The following is a 19,791-nucleotide window of genomic DNA, read 5'->3' on the forward strand; positions in this document are numbered from 1 at the left end:
GATAGGGAGTTTGGAATGTGCTACTGGTATATTTATGTACTTTTTCAGTGGATAATTAAAGTGAAACAATAATTTGAAGCATTTAAATAATTTATAAAGTGATCTATTTCATTTATATTTAAATTATGTTATTAAAAGTTGTACAAACAAAACTGTCTGGTAAAAAATCATTATAATTCATTATTTTGGCCTTGTATAAAATATGAATACGATTACAAAATGTCATATAGCTGCACAAAATCAAACCACCTCCGGTGAACACAAGTTTCAAAATTTAAAACTGTTATAATTGAATAAGAGGATAGACGATAGCCCTTTGACATGGACCATCCTGTTTTCAAGGAGGTCCTTGAACATGAAACATGAAAGTTAACAAACAAAAAACAAAAAAAAAATAAATTAATTATGATAATAGATTAAACAATCCAATGACACAAAACAACATAACATCAACAAGGAAATACACCCAAGGGCTCTCAAACATCCTAAACCACACCCACTACATCTGTTGAAGTGTCATCTGTACAAGAAATAAAATAAATGAACAGGCCAAATAACATTATGTCAAAATACTGAGTCTACTCATAAACTAAGAAAGAAGATTAATACAATAAAAAACAAGAACAAGTAGATTTAAGATAAACAAGCAAAGAAGTCTTGATGTCATGGAAAGAAGTAATCGATCTTAGTGAGTTAGGTAAATTATTCCAGTCTGATGGTGCTTTAAACTTAAAGTCCATGTAAAGAAAAATGAGAGATTTCTTTTTAACACATTATACACGTTAGAAAATAATTGCTGAAAACGTGAAGATACTGTATGTATGTAGTACTGAATTGTGGAGTTAAAGCATTAAACTGTATTTCACCATTTCTGTGTTCAGAATTTTTACAGCTGGCTGTTTGCCTGGGAGGACAGGTAGAGTCAACAGAAACAGCACCAGTAGCAGCCGACACCAGCCACCATCCACCACTTTGGCTTCAGCAACGGCTGTTGGGCTGGGAGGACAGGTAGAGTCAACAGAAGCAGCACCGGCAGCTGCCTGCTGCTTCGGCTTCAGCACTGGTTGTTTAGCTGGGAGCCAGAAGAGGAGTATTTACCAGGCAGCACTTCACCAAAAAGCATGGTGTGAGAGGCTTTTGTGCCAAGGGTAATGGCCACAATGAAGCCACCAAGGATTTCAGTGGAGGAGTGAGTAATGTTAAGTGCACTGAACTCCATTCAAAAAAATTACAATTTAACATAACGAAAATTGGTGATGGTTCGCTTGTCAACTAGTCATTTAGGTCACATTTTTAATGAAAGTCCACATTTACCTACAAAATATGTGCCAAATCAAACAGTGGCTCCTAATGTTACTTTATTTTCAAATATCATCCATGTTGCTTGCCCTAACCCTACAAACAAGGCCTATTTTAAATTGTGTATTTTTATATGGGAGTTGGGTCATGCTTTCAACACCTTCAACACCTTCAGTGGTCACACCCCCAGTGTTTTCAGAGCAGAGAATATTTATTTAATAGAGAGACTTGAATTTTAGTTATATCAGAGTCAGATGTGTATATAACTGTGTCATCTGCATATAACTGAACAGAAAAGTTAGAGGAAATTTCTGGAAGATCATTAATAAAAATAGAGAAAAGTAAATGTGTTTAAATAGATCCTTGAGTTACACCCTTTTCAACAGTTAAATAAGCAGATTTATTGTGAGGAAAAGAAACATACTGATGACAATTATGGAGGTAAGAATTAAACCAAAATAATGCCTGTTGAGAGACATCAATAGCATAAAGTTTGTCAAGAAGATGATAATGGTCAACCAAATTGAAAGCTTTGGTTAAATCAATCATAAAATGCACCTGGATCTCCTCCTTTATGAATTACAGTGACTTTAGCACATTTCCAAATAGATGGAAGTTTACAAGTAGATAGGGACAGATTAAATAGGTCGGCAAGTGGGCAAATAAGCACTTGAGAAGCTAATTTTATAAAGTTAGCCTCCAAGCCATCAGGCCCAGGAGCACAGACAACATTTGGGGCAGAAATAACTTTTATAATTTCAGTATTATCTTAACAAAACACTCAAAATACTCAATTTGGGACCTTAATCTAGAAGTGACATATGTTGCCACACCTCCCCCTCTACTACCCCTATCTGCTCTCAAGAAAACATACCGTAATTCTCAATTTGGATTTCATCATCAAAAATACAACTTTTTAACCAAGTTTCAGAAAGAGTGAAAACATTAGGTCTATAGTAAGAAACCCAGGCTCCCAGAAGATCAGTTTTTGGGAGAATGTTCAGATTAAACTTTTATCTTATTAATGATGTTAAAAAAAAAAAAGTAGTATGACAATTGCATACATACATAGCTGGTCAGATTAGAGAGGGACGAGAAAAGGAGAGAGCCACACCAGAGCACAAGACAGACGCAGACATAAACAAAACAAAAACAAACAAAAAAGATTTACCCACAAAAAAAAACAAATGGAAGAATAAATCCATCCAAGGCCCACAAACCCTGCCAAAAAAGTTGTTGTAACAGTGAGAGAAGATAATCAGATACCCCCTCCCTCTCCCTCAAAGATGACCTTTATCTGCGTAATTCATTTCCATGATTAATAAAACAATATGACAAAACAGTCCTTTGAAAGCTCTTCTGAGAATTGGTCAAGAGATCATGAGCTTGGCTAACGTGTATTAGCATTTATACAAGTTCAATCCAGGTTCAATCCTCAAATGCTAAGCTCTGTAACTAACATTAATGCAGTGTATTATTAACATTGGGGCTACAATGGGTCTCTGAGTTTGTTGTCTGTGTTGTCTGTTATATGTAACAATCAACATAAAGTGCTGATCCATATGTTTTGAACACATAAATTTGAGGTCTGTTAAGATACATAATTGAAGTTGAGTTTAAGTTGAAATATGTAACATGAAAGATTTGAACTTTGCACATTTCTCCACCAATCACAAAACATGTCTGTTTTACTTGTTTCTGATGTAAACCAGCCTTTAAGAGTATTGGAAAACATGAATAATTATGGTATGTTTTGTGTTTTGGTCTTTGGAATTGGAACCCTTTTGTTTACATTTGTCTGAGCCTTTAAGTCGTTGTTTCCATCACTATTATGTTCCACCTAGAGTCCACGTCAAACAGGCAATACTAGGAAGAAAAAAAACAAAACACTCCTTATAGTGCCGGCTACCACAAAAAGCAGAAATACCTTAACACTATTGAAGAAATCCACTGATTTGTTGCCCTTGTTTTCCTTCTGTCCAGTAAGAAATCAACAGCCAGAATGGTACAGCAGCAGCAGCCTTAGTCTTGTTCATTGCCTACAGCAGGCACATCGAGATGTGTTGTGTGTATCTCACTTTACTCAATTTTAATTAGACTTACAAAATCATCAAACGAATCTCCATGATGATTGGAAATAGCATCTTCTCTCTATAGAGACCAACAAATGACAGAATCACCTGGCATTTGTAAAAGTGGACGCATGTGGAACTGTTTGGGAACTGATTTAAGCAGGGGTCGATAATTGCTATCAGTTATTTTAGTATAAAAGAAGACAGGTGCAGTTGTAGGACCTATAGTCGTCTATATCCTCGGTGGTTCGGAATTCCTGCCTCGTTTATTAATGTACAAAAACATCACCACCTGCTTAACACGATTGTACTCCTGCAATACATGGCAGTGACTAATCTACAATCCATCCATCAATTCACGTCAGCTGGCTTGCCTACAATTCAGAAGCAACCGCAACCTTTTTTTTTTGATCCCTTGTTTCCTTCCCCTGCCACAACCTCCTGTCATCTGTTTGCACTCATGTAAAACTCAGCCACTGTTTGTTACACAGAGAAGCAGCTCAACTGTTTGTAGTGAAAACTCCACTGAGAAACTGGAAATTTCAGATGATCGTATTTCAGGTACATTTGGTGGTTAGATAGAAATCCACACACTCAAATGACAAACTGTTGCACGAGGTTCATGACGCCATGTACAGCCATTGTCTGTCTACCTGTGTTCTGTTACAACAAAATGAATTATTGAGCACTTTAGTTAAGTTAAAAACCTGCAGACTTAACATTACTGACGCCAAGTAGAGTAGAAACAATAAAAGCTCTGCTTTATTTGTGAGGCTCCTCTTTTTTACAATAATTCAATAACCATAAAACAAGACAGACATACGAACACAAGACAGGACAGCTACTATTTAAGGCAAATATTTACAGTTTGCTGTAAATCTCTAGAGCTAACAAGGACCATGCTCTCTGTACATCAAATTATTAAAATAGTTTACACACAGGCAGATACTAAGTACATGCTCAAAAGAAGTAAATATTCAGCTGTAAAAGCAATTATTGAATAAAATCATGATTTAATTTCTGGTTTAAGCAAAAATGGGAAACATGATTATGTTCACTTGGATAATAAGTCATTTATCACGGGCAGGTTGTTGAGCTACAGACAGCTGTACATATTTTAACAAGGCAATCTATTTTGAATGATGTTCACACAGTTAACATAATTTCACCCCTCAGGGTACAGATATTCCTCACACAGCAGAGTTTTCTCAGCTGCTGGGCCAGAGAATGAACGATTATGCTCACAACAGTCTCTGAGTATTGTATTACACACATTTAAACAGGCCTGTTTCACGTCCGTCTTCAATGTTTCCTCAGAAAATAATAAATAGACCAAAACAAACAAAGCCTTTCACCTCCAAGAGTGATCAGGTTTGATCATCAACAGTCAAAAAGGTTCTTTGTTCACAAAAGCTGTGTTGACCTGACTCGTTTCTTTCTTTCTTAAAAAGATATATATATATATATATATATATATATATGTATATATATATATTTATAGATCTTGTACTGTTCTGATTGTTGAGCAGCCTGTTCTCGTATATTTTATAAAAAATATTCTATGAATACCTTAAAAAATACCTTGTAAATGTGTAATGTTAAAAAATTATGAACTGAGGAGGCACATGATCCTGGGAGGAAAGTGCTTTGTTCACTCAAATATATTTATCCATTCTTTAGAGAGTCATTAAAAGGTATGAAAAACAAAATTGACACTGTTTAATGCGCAGTAAGATATTTTCATAGCTTCATTTTAATATTGGAATTACATTTACTTTTACATTTTGGACAAATCCACACTTATAATTGATAAAATTCACCAAATGTCAGGCTCACTTTGTTTTTGGGACAGGGTGGGATGAAGAGGAGTGCAGATAACATACAACTCATCTCTGTGTGGAATGATTTAAAAATGGAAATGACCCAAATGTTTGTTTTTGACAGTCCAACAAATGAAGCAAATCAGCTTTTTATATTCACTTCTAATGGCAGCATGATAAGACCATCACTGCATACTCATTTATAAGCCATGGATGGACACAGAAACATACAACAAATATTTTGAAGAAACTTTTTTTTTTTTTTTCAAATTTCAAACTGAGACAAAACATAAAGAAGATTTCCCTCTTTCAGCAAAAATATTTAGCATGGTTGAACCTTCAAGCTGCGCATTCGTATCTCAAGTAGAGTCTACAACAGCAGTGAGACACTCGAGTCTCACTTGATGAGTCAGAGAGTACCTGCAGTTCCTCGTAGGTCCCGGATTTTGTCATGCTTGAGCATATTTGGCACTCATTCATTTCATAAATTGATATAATAGTTACAAAGTTAGGCCAATGCAACCTTTATGTAAATACACAAATCTGTCACAAAAATGTACAGCTCAGACCCGTACATGTATATCACCCTCTGGTGGCGATTACACCCTCGTACCAGACAAAAACAACCCAGATAAAAAAATACACAATAATAATAAGAGATATTACAGTTTTCTGATACTTTCAGTATTTTGACAGATATCTATCTCGTAGCATGGATGGGAACAATATGTCATTGAGATTATCTTCAGTGGGTGATATTTTGAAGATGATACAGAGTCACTGAAGTGATGATGATGAATACCACTGATGAAGATGATGTGTAAATCTATGGTGCAAACCATGTTGCTGGCCTTCCCTTCTGTTCTCACTGTATTCTTGCAAACTGACTTACATGTACTGCGTATTGATCTTTGTAGCACTTTGAAAAGTTGTAAATTGGAAAAGTACACAAACACTGAAAGAAATCACAAAGGAATTTTATTTCTACATTCGTCAGAACTATGAGAGCAAAAATGCAGCTGATGAGAAATCAGATAGTCGTGGAGTGCACCATAGTCACATGACATTATAATGACAAACACACGTAATTAACATTATATGCTACAGAACATACAAGTCATGATTTAATACCTTCTCAGTCACATTGAGTTTGACTATTTCACTGCATCTCCTTAACTACTGAACAGATTATTACGATTATCTTCTGTCTCATGTAATCTCAACTAATGATGACTGACAACGGATTCGTTCTAGGTTGAGTTGTACAGCTTAAAGGAAAAAGTCGACATTTTCAATCTTCTTTCATCAATCTTCTCATGTCACTCTAGGCAAGAAAACGCATTTATCTCAAAATGTCAAACTAGTCCTTTCACCGACATCATCTTTAAATACAGTATGGTGATGGTGTAAAACAATCAGGAGTTGGCACAATACAGCTTCAAGTATGAAATACGACTTGAAGTATGAAAACTACTTTCACTAAAGCTTCTTTCAACTTCATCAGTCTTCAACTTTCAACCAGGCGGTATTTTTTTTTTTTTTTTTTTTTTTTTAAACAACAAGCCGCCCTCATTAACAGCAGTGAAAACATTTGTCCAGCTTGAATATGAAAGGCACAGTGAGAAATTTATTTGAATGGACTTCGATGTACGCTTTCATGTTGGTACAGTAAACACTGAGCAAGCCCTTTTTATTTAACAACCAATTCAATAAATTCAGTTTGGGGAACTTAATGATGGGAGTTGTTATCTCGACGTGTGTCTCCTTGCCCTGCAGATTACACCAGCAGAACCAATCACACCCATGAGCAGCACTTAACGATTTCACAGACACCTGTGTGAATTATGCCTCCGGCATAAACACTGAGAATGAAATGCTTGAGATAGCATCTACACCGAGCCAATCACAAAAAGTAATGAGATGGGCGCTGCACTGCTTTTGAACTCAAGTGCAGTGAGTTCGCATGTGTGCTGAATGATCTGAAGAAAACAAAACAATTATTTAACATATCTACTTATTTTGATTATTAATCAGTAAACACAGGAGATGTGGTAACGTTGCTGTAATCACTGCTAACTGGTTTGGGTGGTGGTGAGGTTACTGCGTTATAACAAAGATAGTTAACACATTTCAACATGGGTATTTTTTTTTTTAAATGACCATAAAACCACAGGTAACATTATTCTGAGATATTAGATGAACCTCTTGCTGATTTCTGTATGAAACATTGAAAAGTTTAATACATTGAATAAAATGTAATTTAGGTACTGGCAATGGTCACCTACTGTATGGCACTGTTAATGTGAGTTTAAGCAAACACGCAGTGTCTGACAATCAAGAAAACAGGCATTTTTTTAAAACTTTTTTTTTTTTTTTTACTTTCATAGCTAAAATTGCACTATGAAGGTTGAAAAGTAAAACATCGTTCCTGAAATAATAAGACTGCTGATTCACAGAAGAACAGGCGATTAAATACATCAAGCCCACAGCTCTAAAGACTACTATTTAAAATTTCACACTTCACACATTGGTCTGATTTAGTTTGACAAAACAATAATTCACCTATTATTGCAAAAATGTAAACATCCTTCCAGTGGATCATGACAATATCTCTGCAAGTACAGTCAAAAATGCCAGTATCAGGACAAGCTTTAAGTTGGCCTTTTTGTTAGAGAAGTAACTTTTTAAAAAAAAACAAACAAACAAACAAAAAAAAGTATATCAAAGTATGATTATGAAGCAAAAAGACAGACTTGCAACTTTTTTTTTTTTTTAAGGCTTCTGTGTTGGGAATGTACATCTGAAACAAGACCAAGAACATTTGTGCCAATTTCACATCAGTGTATCAAACCTGCGGCGTTGAAACATTGAGTCGATTAATTGATTACATTTTGAAAAATAGTTGTTTAAGTCATTTATTCTTGGATTTGCTGCTTTTCTCTGCTTTATATCATTGTAAACTGAATAAATTTGGGTTTTGCGGATGTCACTTTGGGTTGAATTAATTAAATTTCACTGTTCTATGACATTTTTTAAATTTAAATAATCGGAAAAACCAAAAAATTTCAATACAAACGCCTTCTTATCCCATATCTAAAAATAATAGATTGGTAATAGATTATTTGACTTTGGCAGACATCCAGTGCTGTAATGACTAGTTCATTGATGATCTAAAGAAAATTAATCACCAACAATTTGAGTCATCTATCAAGCAAAAATATTCCAAATATTCACTGATTCCAGCTTCTCAAATGTGAGGATTTGCAGCTCTTCTCTGTTGTATTTCAATGTATGTTGAATACATTTGAGATATTTGAGACGCCATCATGGGCTGTGTGGGAAAATGCGATGGGCTTTTTTCATTATTTTCTGAGACTATTACAGATTATTTAAGGCCAAGAAAGCCCTTAAAGCACTCACATGAGAGATTTCTGTCTGTGCTGTTTTGTGGGCAGGGCTTGTTGGAGCATTGTTATGTGACGTATAATCTGAGCACAAATCAGAAGCACCCATTGCAGTTGCACAACCGAATTTGAAGAAATCATCTTTTCTTTGCACTTTAGCTAATCCGCTCTTTGCACTTTGACTCATGTGACACAGAAGCCAAAAAAAACCCACCTTATGTAAAGGTTGAGAAGTTGTATTTGTGTCTCATATTCATCTCTAATTCTCATTTAGAAAAAAAAAAGACCAACTTCAGCTAAATGCCATAATACATCTGCATTTGAAGGCCTATACATGTGTAAATCTAATACATCTAGCCTTCCTCTGTCAGCTGAAATGTTCAAATAAAGGATGACAGCATCAGTGGGCCTGTGCTTGCGTTACCTCTCCTACTAGACAGCCAGTTTGTCAGGAAAACAATCTTGATGAAAGGAAATATTGGCCAAATGAAACAATCTCTGAAATGTCACGTTACATTTCTACTGCTCAGAAATAATCTCAGAAGAACACAACAATGCTACTTCTATTAGCTAACAATGATAAAAGATCTGACATCGCATAGGTTTGAACACATCATTTTTCATTTTTGACAAGTACCTGTCGCTTACATGGGCTACTGTTAGTATGTACATGTAGCAGCATAAAACCACCCTAACTGTGATTATCAGACTACAAGATTACCATTCTCATATCTCCCTCAAAATGGCTGTCAATGTGGATGAGGTGGAATGTGCAGTGTTTTTTTGTTTTTTTTGTCATTTTAATTTCTACTTCTTTTTTAAAGTTTGTCTCCCGACCGCCGCCTTCGCTGTGTTATGACCTGATGCCTTTCTGTCGTATTTGTTTCCTACAAATCCTAATGGCACATTTGATTTTATTCATTGTACAGTTTGCAATTAAGTTTTGGCACTTAAAATATAAATACAGTCTTTCTTTTTTTCTTTAAATATAATTAAGCACAGTTATAACAGTAATACACCAAGTATATCCAGTGATAATTTGAGGTGAAACTTTGGTCTCCATATTACCAACTGGATTACAAAATGCAGGTCATCACATGGAAAACAAAATGATTACAAAAAAAAAAAGAATGAACAAATAAATAAACAAATAAATAAATATCTAACTAAAAAGGTTGATAAATAGCCTCACAAAAATCTTCACTGCACGACTTTGCGACATACTTGATTACCCTTTAAAAACAGACCCATTCACACCTGACAAATTATAGAATCAGCACACTTCATGTGAGGTTATAGCTTAATGCCACTTTTTGAGGTTATCGATGTCTCCGTCAAAACATTTAAATAAATCTTATTTACTATGCAGACTAAGAATGTCCGTGAAATATTTGGCCCCCTGCTTTGGGTTAAAACAACACGGTCGAACCTTGTGGCTCCAGTGGAGTAGGAGTAGAGGGTGTTTCAGAGGCCCGGGATCAAAAGTGCAACGTGACAAGCGTAAACCGTGTACACCTCCTGCAGGTCTGGGATGATAAAACAGGAGGCGTGATCGAGAATGATATGCTACTTTTTCTTTTTTTTTTTTTTTTTTTTTCAAATTGCTGCATGTGGATAAGAGGGAGCCGAAGCTCATTTAATCCATGTGTGCTACTTTCCCCTTCGGTTTAGTCTAATTCTCAAAATATCTCATTTTTCTGTCAATGTGAAAACTCAGATTGGACGAAACCATTTCTAAAACATGATAAATACAATTCCATAGGATTGTGTGCAAAATGCTCCATAGGCATATATTAACAATAATAGTCTCTTCTACCAGCCATGATATTAGACTTCGGTGCTTGTGATGAGGTATGAACATTGGCCAGTATCTTAAAGGAACCATTAACCATCTTTCATGCCAACAACTACTCTCTACACCTTCTGTAACGAGGGTTCTTGATTCTCGTAGTGATTGAATATAAAAAAAAAAGGAAAAAAAAAAAAAAAAAAAAAAAACAGCACATGGATGTAGGTAAGTAAATGATGGCAACAATACGATTTGTGAGTGGAGATGGGTTTAAGAATCAAATTTTTCTAATACAGTATGGCAATGACTGCTTCCACTGAAAACAGAGGTCTCTGCTCTAAGCTAAGCATAAAATCATATGTACATGATTTTATGCTTATAAATATATCCATATATCCAGCAAACAGTATTTGCAGTTGAAACTGCAGGATTCTTGAGAGAGCTTCACACCACATATCTAATAAATAACACAGAATAAAATGGCAAATTCTCCTCAGAGATTTTCCTTTTATATGCACAGATAGGTTTCAGTAAGTTTCTAATTAGGTACCTGTACTGTATTAGTCAGCCCGACAGTTGAATGGATGGATGACAGTGAAGGGTCCAGTGTGCTAAGATGAGGATAAGCCTTCATCTGTCTTCATCTTTCCTCTTCAGTTTGAACACCGTTTACAGAGGCAGGTCTGTGCTGTTGTGGCGAGTCTTTCTGGAAGTCCCATCATCCCTGGGCAGAGCTTTCTGCAGGTTGGACATGGCAGCGGTCTTCTTTAGGTCAATAACTGCGTAGCATTCACTGCGCCGGGGTGCCTGCTGGCCACATTTTTTGGGTGGTAGGCGCTGGTGCTGTGGCTGGGTCTGGGCACCCCCGCCGCTGAGGGCTTGGCAGGGAGGTTCTCCCTCTAGGTCCACCTGGATGTAGTTCAGCTGCCGTGATGGAGGCATGTGGCCGTGCTCACAGCCTCCAACCCCTGACCTCGATCGTCTGCGGAAATCAAAGCTAAATATTCGCCCCCCTCTGTCTGGCTGACATGGCCGCGGGTGTGGGGGGCAGGTGTGTCGGAGCCGGGGTGGCTGGACCTGCTCTGTGTTGACATAGTTCTGCAGGGCATCTCTGTGGATGCCCCGACCATCCTGGTGGTACCCATTGGGTGTCCCAGGGCCTTCTGAGAACTCATACTCATCAAAATCTTCCTCCTCTTCTTCATATTCATCCTCATCCTGCTCATCATCTTCCTCTTCCTGCTCGTCGTCCCGCTGCAGAGCGCTGTACTCCCACACGGGGGGCAGAGACGGCAGGTTCTCGTAGTTGAGCAAAGCTGTCCGACGGTGACCTCCACCCATGCCCCTCTCGCAAGCGTAGCCCTGCGGAGGTAGAGACGACGGGCCATGAGCGTGTGGGTGAAGGAGAGAGTGGGAGTGACTGTCCCCAGTGCTGCTGCTGCTGCTCGACCCCACAGACTGCGACACGCTGCTGGGACTCAGTCGCTGCTTCCTGCCGCTCCTCAGGCCGTTGATGTTCTCGTAGGTGAGCTCGCCGCTCTGGCAGCCGTCCGGATGCTCATGGCCTGGGTGCCGGTGTGCGTGGTGATGGAAATGATGATAGGAGTGAGAGTTGCACATGTGCATAGAGGGCTCGTCTCCTTCCGTCTCTGAGCCTGTTGCACCCTCTACTGGCTGAAGGCTGTGAGGATTGTGCCCATGCCTTTCCCTCTCTCTCTCCCTCTCCATGAGATGGCGCTGTGCTGGAGTGGGGCCCAGCATGAATTTGACCTCCTGCGAGGACGGCTGTAAGAACACCTGAGGATCTTTATGCTCCTCCAGGGGACAGCACCGCAGGTTGGACTGTGCGTTTCCTTGGCCCCCGATGGGCATGGCTCCCCGTGTTGTTTCAGGGAAAGTGCTGGGCCGCACCTCAGGTAGGGAGTGCACACAGTGACGCATAGAGAGATCCCCCTCCATACTAACAGTATTTACATAGGTGTGGGTCTGGTGGGGAAAGTAAAAACAGGGTTAAACTGTGAACAGACACACTGAACAATAAGCAGACAGCAGCATGGATACGTCTTACCTGGTCTTCCAAACCCATGAGGCTATGTCCATGATCATCAGCAAGAGAGGGTTGGGAGGAATCACCTCTGATTGGATAACCAGGGTATCCATTGGGAAAAGCCTGGACAGGGAACGCTGGAGCTGCAAGCACATTGATGTGACAATATAAAGACATGAACAAAGAACTGCGGTGTGGCAGCTATAATCGGGTGGTGTTATATGATTGATCTCTTTTGGAAGTAAAAGTTTTTAAAAAGGCATTGTGAATATACTTCAATCAATGTATTTTGTCCTTTACACTCCAATTCTTTTGTTTTCAAGTTTGAATTACTTAATTTATTACAATTTTATGAAGTATAATTAAAATGATGTTGGTTCTCCTGGTCGTAGCAAACACCTGACTTGACTCAGAAGATTCAGTAGTACTACTAAGGGCTCTTCTCATTTCTCTATTTTCTGCCTCCTTGTCTCCTTTCTCCTCCGTCCTCCTGCCTGTGACCCAGATATCAATCTCAGCGCGTCGTGTTTAAGGACGTCTCAATTCCTAAAATGCATCTGGAGGAGAGAGGAGGCTTGCTGGAGGAGCTATGAGCGAGGATACACAGGTGTATCCTTTGCGGCAGTCTTTTTGGCACCCGTGACGTATAAAAGAGGCGTGACACACAGCTGGACTATACAAACCATTTGTAGTGCTTCACACATTAAAATAGATAAAGGATATAAGTGTGTGTGTGTGCGCGCGCTTGTTAAATAAAATGTATGACATCCTACAGTCTTGTCATATTATGCCACGTTGTAATTTGAATTAAAAGTAAATATATACATTGTTATGAACACTGTTGTGCTCATCTGTTAGAGATCATAAAGTACAGCGGTAGGCTGTAACAAAACAATGGGCAGATGATGCGGCTCTGCTGCACGTTATATTTAATTGACTTGACGGCTCTGAAGCGAGGACGTCTCATTTTGTTAAATGTCTGTTGCCTCGACTGCTCTCTCCTCGTATCTCTTCCTCGCCTCCTCCGCTCGCATCTCAGGTGGGAGGGACTAAGATGCGAGGAGAGGAGGCGAGGAAAGGAATCGAGGATGTACAAACTGACAATCAGTACATGTACAATCAGGGCTAAACTCCCATACCTGAGAGAAAAAAAGTTCTCAAGATTGATATTGCTGCCTTTAGACTTCTTGTCAATGGCTTTCGAGACTAATCATTGCTAAGAAAATATAAATCACGCAAACAAAACTAAAATTTTGTACTGCACAACAGAATTCTGTCATTTTCCTCTCACTCCAGTAGAGCACTTTGTATACAGAGAAAAAGTCCTGAGCAAACATATCATTCAGTATAAGTAGTGCAGGTTTCCGTCCCCAGTTTTTGTCCATTATTTGGTAAACATTTCATAGTACTGTCAGATTTCAGTAAGATTCCACCTGCTGTTATTTTGATACCTTTGTACCTCTGACTCAATTTAACCCGCGTCTATAAATAGGTTACAGAAAATTACTGCTGTATTGCTGCATGCAAGTTCTAGAATTATTCTCAAATGAGATGTATAATTAGCAGAACTCCGACGCGTGTGCGTGTGTGTGTGTGTGTGGTTGTCTGACTCACTGTTGGGAGTCTGCGGTGTGCGAGACATTTCCATCTCTGGCGTGTGACCACTGCGAGTCATCATCATCGACTCTTCCACCACGTTGATGCTGTTACATTGCATCAGCTCCTGGAGCAGATTGAAGATCTCCTCTGCCCGGGAACACTTGAATGCAAAGATTCCTGATCATGTGAGCAAAATAACAACATTTACAATTAGTCACCAATATCACAATGAAAACACAAAAGATTAAACAGTCACAACTTCATGAATAAAGGATAAATTATTATATATATGATTAATAAATGTTGATAACTATCTGGCAAGTCCACAGTCCTCTTATGTCCAAATATTTAACATATTTTGCTTCTTGAATAAAACAATTAAAACTGATGATTTGGTACTGGTTACAAGCACACATGAATCCAGTGACAGATCAGACTACACAATGTTTTTGTCTTTTGAGATGATCTTCTCCTGTGAGTCAGAACAGGCGAACATACAGTCAGATTCTTGCTGTGAGACGTCTTAGGTGATCACTGACACAGACTTTACTGTTCCACTTGGCAGCGATAACAACTAATGTTTCCGTGTGTGATAATGGTTTTATGATTCAAAGTGAAACTGGAAACATTCATCGCCACTCAGCAGTCAACGTTCAGAGTCTTTTCCCCTCCCACTTGGTGGAAGAAGGTTGAGTGGATGAGCAGCATAAATACAGTACGAGTGCAGAGGGTGATGATGCACTTGCGATTATTTGGTATAATGTTCCTGACCTGAAGGTGCCATCAAATGAAATAACGTGAAACATAATTCCTCTTTTGTTCCTCTGTGTTGAAGAACACTGCACTGAAAGCATAAAATAAAGTTTTCAAAAACATGGGAGAGGAGACCAAAAAAATACAACATGCAAGCTGTTTGGTTGAGATATCATGTAGTGTCCTAGATGCTACAATGTACTGTGACATGCTACACAGGGTAAAATGAACATGTTGCGCCTGATGTTCATTTTTGTTCCAGATGTCCCAAGTTTGTCAGGTCAGGCCGTTATCAGGCGGATATCATGCAGTCCGAATTCGACATAGAACTTTTTCACGGCAGATTTTTTGACGTGTCAAAGTAGGAAAAGCACAAAATTAATGACTGTTTTGGTTTGGAGGTCCTGGAATTGTGCATGCTGGGAAACTTTAATGTTATCAGTAACACCTGTGCTTTCTTTACTGTGACTATAACTTTATGATAAGTTAAAATGTCTGACACCATACGAACTGTAAACTTAACATAAAAAACATCATCATCACAACTCTACATCTGGGTGAAAACTCATCAGGGGTGAAAAAGGTGACGAAGACACGAACCCACACGGGTGGAAGAAAATTTTTTTTAAATATCAGCTTTAAAATGTGGATTTACAGTCGATTTTAGCAAAACCTACAACCTACAATTAATGTAATCTTACTGCTACAAATGTAATGTAAGGGGGACATCAGTCAACAGAGTGCAGAGCCAAGTTCAAAATTGTATTTAAGTGCATTGCATCCCCTATACAATAAAGTTCATCAAACAAAACAAAAACACAACTGACAAATCAAATGGAAAACACAGCTTATGTTATATTTTGGTAGAGAGAGACAGAGAGGGATTAAAGCAAAAATTTGCAATCTGTAAAACATGTTACAGGTTACATTACTTGACGCCTGCTAAACAAATAACACAATATGTAAAATTATGAGATTTCAGCACAACTCCACATATAACCATGTTCTCTAATGCAGCCGTCAAGTTTAAATACTCTAGACCAAGAGTGTTTTAAGGGAAGCTTTTTTAACAGCTTTTCTATTGCCAGTTTTCTTTTTTTGTCATTTCAATGCCATTTCCAGTCTATGAAATAAAACTGATACTTTTTCTTTTTTTTGCAAAGCTCGTCTCAGTTTTTACTCTTTCAAATAATCAACCGTCTAAACTGAGGCGGAGAAACAGAGTAAAATTCTCTCACCCTGCCCAGTCTGACAGCGGCGACCGCTCTCGAAAGAAAACAGGTTGGAGTCGTAGCCGTAACGTCGCAGGCAGAGATACGGCCACCGGATGGCGTCTCTCTTGCGTGTGTGAAGAATGAGTTCGGTCTGGGTGAGCTCCATGATCCCAGAGCCCAGCTCGTTGCCCTCATCGTCCACATTGATGACCTAGAACAGGGAGAGAAAAAAAAACAACAACCAAACAACACATGTCATGTGGGATTGTGAGAACATGCTTCTGCAATACATTATAAAAACTGTAAGATACAGCAATGACACATGGAATTAAAAATAAGTGTTTATATTTAAAGATATTTTGGGATATATAACCTTAAATTTGGTGAGATGGTTGTCTCGGATGGGGTCTCTGTACAGACAGCTCCAACAGCTCCCCATAGCTTCAGCAGGCCAGCTGAAACCTGTTGTGCATGAAGCAAACATCATCATCATCATCGTCCACGGCCGTTGACAACATCAGCAGCTTTTCATCCAACACAGGAAAAAAAAAAAAACAAAGTATAGAAACGTCTGATACAGGGAACCTGAACACACAAAGTTCTTACTCAGTCCAGGCCATCAGTGTAAAGGGATTCACGTCTCAATCCCAGGATCTTCTACTGGGCATCGTGGTCACAAGCCAGTTAGTTTGTTGGACTGACATCTTCAAGAGAAGCCGGATGTTCTCCCCCCTGAAACGACATTAAGGTTTAGACAGAAAACCTCTATCTGTGTGTCACTACATGAACCTGACCTGCAGCCTAATGTCAAATTTACATTTTGTTGATTTTAGCAGAAATTAATCCCTCATTTCCTGGAATTTGATGGACTTTACAGGAGATGTCTATCAGGTCGCCCCTCATTTATTTCTCTTAATCTAAATAGATAAAATTAAGTTAATTTCTATAGTTGACGGGTTTCAAATGCCTTCAAATTAAATGTAGCTTAAGAATATTTAAAATTATGATTATGGAACATTTTACATTATGAGTATTTAGTGGCAAAGTGAAGGTAACTGTATGCACTTTTGATTTTGTCCACATCATGAAATGTCCCCATAGAGTAAGTATATTCATTCTCTGATGAAGACCATGAGATGTGGTTAAAAGTTGAGATGCACTAATCTAAGTCTTCATCAACTGACATGACATGACCGATTCACATTAAATACAATTTACAGTTAGAAATTTTACTATAGAAATGCATCATGTCCACTATCATTTACCGTCTTTCACTCACACCGGGCTGCTTTTAACAATCTCCATGTTACCTTAAATAAAAAATGATCCCCAATGGTGTCCAGATTTTAAATTTGGGAACTAAAGAGCACCTGTATTGCCTCGGCACTGGTAGATACACTGAATCGAGGTCTCAGCTTTGGTATCTGGAGAGATAAAGTTGTATCGGTGCATCCCAAGTTAAATAGTCTGAAAAAGCAAGTGAGCGGAGACTCCACACTACAAATTATTACAAGAATAATATGCCCAATATATTAAAAAATACAGTAAGTTTCCTGTAAAGTTATTACTGCAAACCACAAACTAGTCAGTACATGCTGGCTTCAGATGAGGAATGAAAAACATGCTGGATTATCTAGACAATCTCACACATCTGTGACGAAATGTTGCACTGAACACTAACCAGACAACATCTCCTGTTTGTTTGTTTGTTTGTTTTTTTGGTGCTCACATCTGCATCAGTGCTCGCCCTGTGATTTCTGCTGTGTTTTGTGCTCCTTGTCACCCTCACACAAGCTTTACAAACAGCTTTCAGATCAACACCGCCGCATTATGTGTGTGCTCTAACCTGGGCCTCCACATCTGACTGGAGTCCACACACACACACACACACACACACACACACACACACACACACACACACACACACACACACACACACACATTTACAGCTACCTTGAACCAACGCGAGCAGACTGAAGAGCCCTGGCTACATTACACACTTGTCATACAGCCAGTGACTGAATGGGCTTTCCCTCCATCTGAGCTATTTACAGCAGGAAAAATAATAATAATAATAACAGCCCCCCCCTCCCCTTTTTTTTTTTTTTGCTCAATTAGCCAAGCCGACGCAGAGCTCCCAAAACAAGCCGACAGCGAGGCTTGATTTGCTCCATCAATGTGCACAGACTGGAGCTCAGCCATGCAGCCATGAAACCAGCACACTGACACTAAATGCACAACAGCACGGTTCAATGACCATTTGTTCCCCCCGTTGGTGTGAGGATACGATAGCACATAGCAGTCAACGGGAAAAGTGGAGAACAGAAAGCGATGGTTTGCTACTCACATGTCTGGCACGGATTTTTTTTTTTAGTAGCCCTAATGCGAAACAAGCATTGAGACAGCGGTTAGTTTTCGGCGGCGGCTGCTGCTGCTGCTGCTGGTAGCGGGATGTGGCACTTGCACGGCAGAGACGCAAATAAAAAGATGCAGTGAGAGCAGTAAAAATGTTATTTTTTTTCTCTCTCTCCCCTCCTATTACGCCCCCCTACTGCAGCACGGGCCTCTGCCTGTATGACATTTCCCAAGCAGCTGGGGTGAGAGTTCACAGCCAGACAACGAGGCTGAGAGAGCGACAAGAAGGTAAAGAAACGCTGGAGGACCGGAGAGGAAAGGTGCGCCTGCCTGACAGACGCGAGGAGGGGCGAAAAAACCCATAGACGCAGGGAGGAAGAGCATCTCTACTGCTACATACACAACAAATACTGTGTGAATATGCACCTCTGTGGTTTTGGAGAGCAACACAGTTTTATTTAATGCTTTCTTTACCCTTGTATTATTAAAGGATAGTTTCTTTTTTTTCTGTAATCATTCCTCCTGTTCATAATGGCCCCCCTTCTGAGCAAAAGTCTATTTAAAGTCTATTTGAAGATAATATGAAGCAAATCAACTCAGTGTCTTTTAACATTAATGTCTTTTTAGTGCTAAATTCCCTCTTTTTGTTACAATCCTCCCACAGCAGCTGAACAGAAAACTGTCTTTCGAGCAGTGGTGGAAAGTAACCAAGCGCCTTTACTCAAGTACGATACTTAAGTACAAATTTATTGTACTTTGTACCTGTTGTACATGTACTTTGCTTGAGTATTTACATTTTATGCTACTTTATACTTCCACTCCACTACATTTTAGAGGGAAATATTGTACTTTTTACTTCACTATATTTATTTGACAGCTTTAGTTACTTTTCAGAAGAAGATTTTATGTAAACTAATATGTTTTAATATTCTAATTGTTGTTTAAATTGTCTGCTCTTTTTTCATTCAAATTTGTTATGGGCTTTGTGTGAAAGGTGCTATATAAATAAAGTGTATTATTACTATAATTAAAAAACATGATACATGTATATGATATGATGCAGTACTGTTACTATTAATCTACCCAAAGTGTCTAAAATTGGCTCCACATTGATAAACTACAAACAACAATATAATATACTATAATAATGTAACACTCTAAACATATAACACATATTACACAACAATATAACACTCTGCATATTGACTTTTAATACTTCAAGTACATTTTGCTGATAATATGTCTGTAGTTTTACCAAAGTAAAATTCTGAATTTAGGACTTTTACTTGTATTGGAGTATTTTTTAGATGACAGTGTTTTTACTGTTACCTAAGTGTAGGATCTGAATACTTCTTCCACCACTGCCGTCGAGACACAAAGAGGGAAATTTTTACCCAAAAGACTAACTGTGGAAGATGTCCACTTTATTTGACTAACTT

At 38.5% G+C, this 19,791-nt stretch overlaps 2 protein-coding genes across 3 annotated transcripts in view; one reads left to right on the plus strand and one right to left on the minus strand.

Annotated features, from left to right (window-relative positions):
* Nucleotides 1-19,791, plus strand: part of tspo (translocator protein) — a 33,264-nt gene that overhangs the window by 5,229 nt on the left and 8,244 nt on the right. Inside the window, exon 2 of the mRNA XM_042405665.1 lies at nt 882-1,008. Within this exon, the coding sequence (XP_042261599.1) occupies nt 882-1,008 (127 nt within the window). The remainder of the gene's footprint in view (nt 1-881; nt 1,009-19,791) is intronic.
* frs3 (fibroblast growth factor receptor substrate 3) lies at nt 5,102-18,558 on the minus strand. 2 transcript variants are annotated; one of them, XM_042405656.1, is made up of 7 exons: nt 18,345-18,558; nt 16,604-16,729; nt 16,371-16,459; nt 16,022-16,208; nt 14,046-14,207; nt 12,453-12,574; nt 5,102-12,370 (listed from the first exon to the last, which is right to left on the minus strand). In XM_042405656.1, the coding sequence occupies exons 3-7, from the start codon at nt 16,434-16,436 to the stop codon at nt 11,054-11,056; spliced, it is 1,854 nt and encodes a 617-aa protein (XP_042261590.1). In that variant the 5' UTR covers nt 16,437-16,459; nt 16,604-16,729; nt 18,345-18,558; the 3' UTR covers nt 5,102-11,053. The 2 variants fall into 2 exon arrangements, with proteins under 2 accessions (XP_042261590.1, XP_042261591.1); XM_042405657.1 differs by lacking the exon at nt 18,345-18,558 and adding an exon at nt 17,368-18,338.

Source organism: Thunnus maccoyii, chromosome 3, assembly GCF_910596095.1.
Source record: "Thunnus maccoyii chromosome 3, fThuMac1.1, whole genome shotgun sequence".
NCBI classification, from domain to species: Eukaryota; Metazoa; Chordata; class Actinopteri; order Scombriformes; family Scombridae; genus Thunnus; species Thunnus maccoyii.

Coding starts and splice junctions, on each gene's coding strand:
- frs3 (XM_042405656.1), bottom strand. CDS start 16,436: ATGGGGAGCTGTTGGAGCTGTCTGTACAGAGACCCCATCCGAGACAAC. Junction 14,208..16,021: donor CCGCTGTCAGACTGGGCAGG/GTGAGAGAATTT, acceptor TCACATGATCAG/GAATCTTTGCATTCAAGTGT. Junction 12,371..12,452: donor TCATGGGTTTGGAAGACCAG/GTAAGACGTATC, acceptor TTTCCCCACCAG/ACCCACACCTATGTAAATAC.